This window comes from Gallinula chloropus (genome assembly GCF_964237585.1).
Source record: "Gallinula chloropus genome assembly, contig: HAP1_SCAFFOLD_230, whole genome shotgun sequence".
NCBI lineage: Eukaryota > Metazoa > Chordata > Aves > Gruiformes > Rallidae > Gallinula > Gallinula chloropus.
The window spans coordinates 96,367-105,524 of NW_028168293.1; the positions used below are offsets into that span (position 1 = coordinate 96,367).

The 9,158-nt window shown below is 63.9% G+C and overlaps 1 protein-coding gene across 1 annotated transcript; it reads right to left on the bottom strand.

Annotated features, from left to right (window-relative positions):
• Positions 1-6,042: 6,042 nt before the first annotated feature.
• On the bottom strand, positions 6,043-6,711 carry LOC311204627 (metallo-beta-lactamase domain-containing protein 1-like; the record flags this gene model as incomplete). The annotated part of the gene is made up of 1 exon (XM_084281028.1): positions 6,043-6,711. One exon carries the CDS (start codon positions 6,709-6,711, stop codon positions 6,043-6,045), a length of 669 nt encoding a protein of 222 aa, XP_084137154.1.
• Between the last annotated feature and the right edge of the window lie 2,447 nt (positions 6,712-9,158).

Consider the following 9,158-nt stretch of genomic DNA (forward strand, 5'->3'; position numbering starts at 1 on the left):
GTGCTCCCCTGGAAGGCAGCTGGAATCTTTTCCCATTTCTCCCAGCTCACTCATGCACAAGGATCAGGTTATAACGCTCACTCCCGGAGGAGAAACAGACAGACCCTCTGTGGGCTGGGAGGAGGACAGTTTACTGTCCTCTGCAACTTAATAGGGGCTGTCCCATGGGCTACACTGTTAGAAGGGATGGGAGCCTGTGAGAGCTGGCTGTTATCCCAACAGTGCTTCTTCCCAGCACAGGAACGATGCATCCCATCCCTTTGAGCAGGAAAATGGGGAAAAGAGAGGCAGGAGACCTGCAGGGATGAGCACAGAGCTATTGGGTAAACTCAAAGAGAAGCAGAAGGTCTATGGATCGTGGAAAAAGGGTCTGAGCACCTGGGGAGAACACAGGGATGTGGCCAGGGGCTGTAGGGATGCGACTAGGAAGGCTCAAGCCCTCTTGGAAATGAAGCTGGGAAGGGGCATAAAGGGTAATAAAAAGGGGTTTCTTTAGATACATGAATAGTGAGAGGATGAGCAGGGATAATGTGGGTCCCTTGCTGAATGAGGAGGGGGTCCTGGTAACGGGGGATGCTGAGAACTGAACGCTGCCTTTGCTTCAGTCTTCACTCCAAAGGCCCCCCGGGACCCACAGACACTGGATGGAAGTTGGAGTGTTGGGGAAACGAAGAGTTTCCCTCTGGTTGAGGGAGGGGAGGTCCAGGAGCGGCTCAAAGGGATTAATGCACACAAATCCATGGGCCCTGAGGGGTTTCATCCCCCTGTGCTGAGGGAGCTGGGGGAGGTGATTGCTGAGCCGCTCTCTGTCATCTTCAACAGGGCTTGGAGGACAGGAGAAGTGCCTGAGGACTGGAGGAGAGCCAAGGTCACTCCAGGCTTTAACAAGGGCAGGAAGGAGGATCCCAGTAACTCCAGGCCAGTCAGCATCACCTCTGTCCCAGGAAAGGGGATGGAACAGCTTGTTCTGGATGCCATCTCCAAGCCATTGGAAGAGGAGAAGGTGATGAGGAGCAGTCAGCAGGGATTCACCAAGGGGAGGTCGTGCTCCACCAATCTCACAGCCTTCTGTGATGTCATCACCAACTGGGTGGATGGAGGGAGAGCAGTGGGTGGCATCTACCTTGACTTCAGCAGGGCCTTTGATCCTGTCTCCCACGACACCCTGATAGAGAAGCTGAGGGAACGAGGGATGGAGGAGTGGACGGTGAGGTGGGGTGAGAACTGGCTGTGGGACCGAGCCCAGAGGGTGGTGATTCGAGGAGCAGAGTCTGGCTGCAGCCCTGTGACCAGCGGTGTCCCCCAGGGCTGGGTGTTGGGTCCAGTCCTGTTCAATATCTTCATTGACCTTGATGAGGGAGCAGCATCCACCCTCAGCCAGGACCCGATGATCCAGAGCTGGGAGGAGTGGGGACAGGCAGGACACACAGGGGAGATGCTCCAGCCCCTTCAGCATCTCTGTCCCTCCTCTGGACTCTCTCCAGGAGATCCCTGGCTGGTTGATCCCAGAACTGGACACAACACTCCAGAGAGACCTGGCCAGGCTGGAGAGCTGGGCAGGGAGAGACCAGATGGGGTTCAACAAGAGCAAGTGGAGAGTCTGGCACCTGGGGAGGGATAACTGCTGGGATCAGGACAGGCTGGGGGATGAGGAGCTCTGTGGAGAAGGACCTGGGGGTGCTGGTGGGTGACAGGTTGGCCATGAGCCAGCAGTGTGCCCTGGGGGCTGAGAGAGACAATGGGGACCCTGGGGGGCATCAGGAGGAGTGTGGGCAGCAGGTGACAGGAGGGGATCCTCCCCCTCTGCTCTGCCCTGCTCAGGCCCCACTGGAGTGTTGTGTCCAGGTCTGGGCTCAACCAGCCAGGGATCTCCTGGAGAGAGTCCAGAGGAGGGACAGAGATGCTGAAGGGGCTGGAGCATCTCCCCTGGGAGGAAAGGCTGAGGGAGCTGGGGCTGTTCAGCCTGGAGAGGAGAAGACTGAGGGGGGATCTAATTAATGTTCATCAATATCTTAAGCTTGGGATGCAGGGGGAATGGGCAGCCCCTTCTCAGTGTCTGTGGGGACAGGACAAGGGGTGATGGGCTCAAGCTGGAGCACAGGGAGTTCCACAGCACCATGGGGAAGGACTTTTCCCCAGTGAGGGTGAGGGAGCCCTGGGACAGGCTGCCCAGGGGGGGTGGAGTCTCCTTCTCTGGAGAGATTCCAGCCCTGACCTGACCCAGGGACCCTGCTTGGGCAGGGGGGGTTGGACCCCATGGGCTCTGGGGGGCCCTTCCAGCCCCTGTGAGTCTGTGATTCTGTGATTCCCAGTGCTCCCAGTAAGTCCCAGTGACACCCTCAGTAACATCCCAGGAAACCCCCAGTCCGTCCCAGTACCCCCCCAGTCCCTTCCAGTAACCCTCCAGTAAGTCCCAGTCCCTCCCAGTAATGTCCCAGTGCCCCCCCAGTCCCTGCCAGTACCCCTCTTGTTCCTCCCAGTAACCATCCAGTAAGTCCCAGTGCCCCCCAGTAATGTCCAAGTGACGCCCAGTCCCTCCCAGTAAGCCTCCAGTAAGTCCCAGTGACCCCAGTCATGTCCCAGTGGCCCCCAGTCCCTCCCAGTCCCCCCCTTGTCCCTCCCAGTAAGCCTCCAGTAAGTCCCAGTGCACCCAGTAAGTCCCAGTGACCCCCTCAATAACATCCCAGTAAGCGGGACCCGCTGAGCGCGCCCCTGAGACTTTATTGGGCACAGGTGACGTCACCCCATGACATCATCACCCCATGACATCATCACCCCATGACATCATCACCCCATGACGTCACCACCCCGTGACGTCACCACCCCCCGCAGTGACGTCACCGCCCCCCGCCGTCCCCGTCCCGCAGCACCCGGAAGGGCGCCCCGTGCCCCGGCACGATGACGTCAGCCACCTGCAGCGCCCAGCGGCGGCTGCGCTCCTGCGCCGTGACGTCATCGCTCCACTCCCGCCACCTCCCCTCGTCCTCCTCCCCCTCGAACAGGTCGCCGGCCACCAACACCGTCCCCAGCGCCGTCCCCCACACCACCACGCTGACGTCATCGCGCGTGTGACCGGCGGCACCGCCACCTCCACGCCGCCGGGGGTAACGTCCCAGTGCCCACCCAGTCCCTCCCAGTAAGTCCCAGTGCTCCCAGTAAGTCCCAGCAACTCCCTCAGTAACATCCCAGTGCCCCCCCAGTCCCTCCCAGTAAGTCCCAGTGCTCCCAGTAAGTCCCAGCAACTCCCTCAGTAACATCCCAGTGCCCCCCCAGTCCCTCCCAGTAAGTCCCAGCAACTCCCTCAGTAACATCCCAGTGCCCCCCCAGTCCCTCCCAGTAAGTCCCAGCAACTCCCTCAGTAATATCCCAGTGCCCCCCCAGTCCCTCCCAGTAAGTCCCAGTGCTCCCAGTAAGTCCCAGCAACTCCCTCAGTAACATCCCAGTGCCCCCCCAGTCCCTCCCAGTAAGTCCCAGTGACTCCCTCAGTAACATCCCAGTGCCCCCCCAGTCCCTCCCAGTAAGTCCCAGTGCTCCCAGTAATGTCCCAGTGACCCCCTTAATAACATCCCAGTAAGCGAGACCCGCTGAGCGCGCCCCTGAGACTTTATTGGGCACAGGTGACGTCACCCCATGACGTCATCATCCCATGACGTCATCACCCCATGACGGTGTCACCCCATGACGGTGTCACCCCCATGACATCACCACCCCATGACATCACCCCATGACGTCACCACCCCATGACATCACCACCCCACGACGTCACCCCATGACATCATCACCCCATGACGTCACCACTCCATAACATCAACCCATGACGTCACCACCCCACGACGTCACCACCCCGTGACGTCACCACCCCCCGCAGTGACGTCACCGCCCCCCGCCGTCCCCGTCCCGCAGCACCCGGAAGGGCGCCCCGTGCCCCGGCACGATGACGTCAGCCACCTGCAGCGCCCAGCGGCGGCTGCGCTCCTGCGCCGTGACGTCACCGCTCCACTCCCGCCACCTCCCCTCGTCCTCCTCCCCCTCGAACAGGTCGCCGGCCACCAACACCGTCCCCAGCGCCGTCCCCCGCACCACCACGCTGACGTCATCGCGCGTGTGACCGGCGGCACCGCCACCTCCACGCCGCCGGGGGTAACGTCCCAGTGCCCCCCCAGTCCCTCCCAGTACTCCCCTCATCCCTCCCAGTAAGTCCCAGTGCCCCCAGTCATGTCCCAGTGCCTCCCAGTAACATCCCAGTGCCCTCCCAGTCCACCCCTCATTCCTCCCAGTAACCCTCCAGTAAGTCCCAGTGCCCCCAGTCATGTCCCAGTGCTCCCCCAGTCCCTCCCAGTAAGTCCCAGTGCTCCCAGTAATGCCCCAGTGACTCCCTCAGTAACATCGCAGTGCCCCCCCAGTCCCTCCCAGTAAGTCCCAGTGACCCCCTCAATAACATCCCAGTAAGCGAGACCCGCTGAGCGTGCCCCTGAGACTTTATTGGGCACAGGGGACGTCACCCCATGACGTCATCACCCCATGACATCACCCCATGACATCAGCACCCGATGACGTCATCACTCCAAGATGTCACCACCCCACGACGTCACCACCCCATGACATCGTCAACCCGCAGTGACGTCACCCCATGACGTCACCACCCCATGACGTCACCACCCCATGACGTCACCACCTCGTGACGTCACTCCCCCCCCCCCCCCCGCAGTGACGTCACCACCCCATGACGTCACCACCCCCCCGCCGTGACGTCACCACCCCATGACGTCACCACCCCCCGCAGTGACGTCACCACCCCATGACGTCACCACCCCACGAGGTCACCCCACGACATCATCACCCCATGACGTCACCACCCCATGACGTCATCGCCCCACGACGTCACCACCCCCCACAGTGACGTCACCACCCCCCGCAGTGACGTCACCGCCCCCCGTCGTCCCCGTCCCGCAGCACCCGGAAGGGCGCCCCGTGCCCCGGCACGATGACGTCAGCCACCTGCAGCGCCCAGCGGCGGCTGCGCTCCTGCGCCGTGACGTCACCGCTCCACTCCCGCCACCTCCCCTCGTCCTCCTCCCCCTCGAACAGGTCGCCGGCCACCAACACCGTCCCCAGCGCCGTCCCCCGCACCACCACGCTGACGTCATCGCGCGTGTGACCGGCGGCGCCACCACCTCCACGCCGCCGGGGGTAACGTCCCAGTGCCCCCCCAGTCCCTCCCAGTACTCCCCTCATCCCTCCCAGTAAGTCCCAGTGCCCCCAGTCATGTCCCAGTGCACCCCCAGTCCCTCCCAGTACTCCCCTCATCCCTCCCAGTAAGTCCCAGTGCCCCCAGTCATGTCCCAGTGCCTCCCAGTAACATCCCAGTGCCCTCCCAGTCCACCCCTCATTCCTCCCAGTAACCCTCCAGTAAGTCCCAGTGCCCCCAGTCATGTCCCAGTGCTCCCCCAGTCCCTCCCAGTAAGTCCCAGTGCTCCCAGTAATGCCCCAGTGACTCCCTCAGTAACATCGCAGTGCCCCCCCAGTCCCTCCCAGTAAGTCCCAGTGACCCCCTCAATAACATCCCAGTAAGCGAGACCCGCTGAGCGTGCCCCTGAGACTTTATTGGGCACAGGGGACGTCACCCCATGACGTCATCACCCCATGACATCACCCCATGACATCAGCACCCGATGACGTCATCACTCCAAGATGTCACCACCCCACGACGTCACCACCCCATGACATCGTCAACCCGCAGTGACGTCACCCCATGACGTCACCACCCCATGACGTCACCACCCCATGACGTCACCACCTCGTGACGTCACTCCCCCCCCCCCCGCAGTGACGTCACCACCCCATGACGTCACCACCCCCCCGCCGTGACGTCACCACCCCATGACGTCACCACCCCCCGCAGTGACGTCACCACCCCATGACGTCACCACCCCACGAGGTCACCCCACGACATCATCACCCCATGACGTCACCACCCCATGACGTCATCGCCCCACGACGTCACCACCCCCCACAGTGACGTCACCACCCCCCGCAGTGACGTCACCGCCCCCCGTCGTCCCCGTCCCGCAGCACCCGGAAGGGCGCCCCGTGCCCCGGCACGATGACGTCAGCCACCTGCAGCGCCCAGCGGCGGCTGCGCTCCTGCGCCGTGACGTCACCGCTCCACTCCCGCCACCTCCCCTCGTCCTCCTCCCCCTCGAACAGGTCGCCGGCCACCAACACCGTCCCCAGCGCCGTCCCCCGCACCACCACGCTGACGTCATCGCGCGTGTGGCCCGGCGTGGCCACCACCTCCACGCCGCCGGGGAGCAGGACGTATGGCGGCGACGATGACGTCAGCCGCCGGCGCAGGAAGTGCCCCTGCCCCCGCCACCCTTCCCCCCCCAGCCACGTCAGCGCCGCCCCCGCGAACAGGCCGAGGTTGCCCGCGTGGTCCGCGTGGCCGTGGGTGCACACCACGTGCGTGACGTCACCGGGGGACACCCCCCGCTCCCCCAGCCGCCGCACCAGGTCCTGCCCCCCCCAGGGCCCCCCCGTGTCCACGAGGAGGGTGACGGGGCCCCCCCGGACCAGGGTGACGGTGCCGTCGGCGCTCACCCCCCCGTCGGGCCGCGGGTGACAGTGACCCACCCGCAGCACCCACAGCGAGCAGGGGGCACCCGCCACCTCCCGCAGCCCCAGGGGGGCCGTGCGCACCCCGCCAGGCATTGGGGGGGGTTGGGAGGGGTTAGAAGGGGGGTTTGGGGGGATCTGAAGGGGGTTCGGGGGGAGTTTGGGGGGATCTGAAGGGGGTTTGGGGGGTCAGAAGGGGGTTTGGGGGGTTTGGAGGGAGTTTGGGGGGTTCAGAAGGGGGTTTGGGGGGTTCAGAAAGGGGGTTTGGGGGGTTTGGGGGGTCAGAAGGGGGTTTGGGGGGTTTGGAAGGGGTTTGGGGGGTTTGGAGGGAGTTTGGGGGTTCAGAAAGGGGGTTTGGGGGGGGTTTGGGGGGATCTGAAGGGGGTTTGGAGGGATCAGAAAGGGGTTTGGGGGGGAGTTTGGGGGGAGTTTGGGGGGTTTCAGAAGGGGGTTTGGGGGGTCCAGAAGGGGGTTTGGAGGGAGTTTGGGGGGATCTGAAGGGGGTTTGGGGGGGTTGGAGGGAGTTTGGGGGGTTCAGAAGGGGGTTTGGAGGGAGTTTGGGGGGATCTGAAGGGGGTTTGGGGGGGTTTGAGGGGATCTGAAGGGGGTTCAGGGAGATTGGGGGTTTCAGAAGGGGGTTTGGGGGGTTCAGAAGGGGGTTTGGGGGCTTTGGAGGGGGTTTGGGGGGACTTTGGGGGGATCTAAAGGGGGTTCGGGGGGATCAGAAGGGGGTTTGGGGGGTATGGGGGGATCTGAAGGGGCTTTGGGTGGTTTGGAGGGGGTTTGGGGGGGGTTTGGGGGGTTCAGAAGGGGATTTGGGGGGTTTGGGGGGAGTTTGGGGGGATCTGAAGGGGGTTCGGGGGGTTTGGGGGGATCAGAAGGGGGTTTGGAGGGCTTGGGGGGAGTTTGGGGGGTTCAGAAGGGGATTTGGGGGGTTTGGGGGGAGTTTGGGGGGATCTGAAGGGGGTTCGGGGGGTTTGGGGGGATCAGAAGGGGGTTTGGAGGGCTTGGGGGGAGTTTGGGGGGTTCAGAAGGGGGGTTGGGCGGGCTGGGGAGGGTTGGGGAGGGGTCAGAAGGGGGTTCAGGGGGTTGGAGGGAGTTTGGGGGGTTTGGAAGGAGTTTGGGGGGGTCAGGTGGGGGTTTTGGGGGGGCTGGGGTGGGGTTGGGGGCCCAAGAGATGGGTCTGGGGGTTTTGGGGGGGTCTGGGGGGTGTCAGGGGTCACGTGCTGGGGGCGGCCGGATCCCGGCGCGAGGCGGCGACCTGGGGGAGGAAGAGGGGGAGGGGTCGGGGGGGGAGGGGCCCGGTGCTGCCCTGAGCCCCCAGTGCCCCCCCAGGCCCTCCCAGTCCCTCCCAGTGCCCCCCCGTGCCTTCCCCCCCTCCCCAGTCCCTCCCAGTGCCCCCCCAGTCCCTGCCAGTACCCACCTCGTCCCTCCCAGTAACCCTCCAGTAAGTCCCAGGCCCTCCCAGTAATGTCCCAGTGCCCCCCCAGTCCCTGCCAGTAAGCCTCCAGTAATGTCCCAGTGCCCCCAGTAATGTCCCAGTGCCCACAGTCCCTCCCAGTATCCCCCCCTTGTCCCTCCCAGTAAGCCCCCAGTAAGTCCCAGTGCCCCCAGTCATGCCCCAGTGTCCCCCCAGTTCCCTCCCAGTAAGTCCCAGTGCCCCCAGTAACGTCCCAGTGACCCCCTTAATAACATCCCAGTAAGCGGGACCTGCTGAGCGCGCCCCTGAGACTTTATTGGGCACAGGTGACGTCACCACCCCATGACGTCACCATCCCATGACATCATCACCCCACGACATCACCATCCCATGACGTCACCACCCCATGACGTCATCACCCCGTGAGGTCACCACCCCTTGACGTCACCATCCCATAACATCACCACCCCATGACGTCACCCCATGACATCATCACTCCATGATGTCACCACCTCACGATGTCACCACCCCATGACATCACCACCCCATGACGTCACCACCCCATGACGTCACCACCCCACGACGTCGTCACCCCATGACGTCACCACCCCATGACGTCACCACCCCATGACGTCACCACCCCATGACATCATCACCCCACGACGTCACCACCCCATGACGTCACCACCCCACGACGTCGCCCCATGACGTCACCACCCCATGACGTCACTGCCCTCCGCAGTGACGTCGCCGCCCCCCGCAGTGACGTCACCACCCCACGACGTCACCACCCCCTGCAGTGACATCACCACCCCGTGACGTCACCACCCCCCGCAGTGACGTCACCACCCCCCGCAGTGACGTCACCGCCCCACGACATCACCACCCCATGACGTCATCACCCCATGACATCACCACCCCCCGCAGTGACGTCACCACCCCCTGCAGTGACGTCACCACCCCATGACGTCACCACCCCCCACAGTGACGTCACCACCCCCCGCCGTGACGTCACCATCCCCGCAGTGACGTCACCCCCCGCCGTGACGTCGCCACCCCCCGCAGTGACGTCACCACCCCCCGCAGTGACGTCACCACCCCATGACGTCACCACCCCATGACG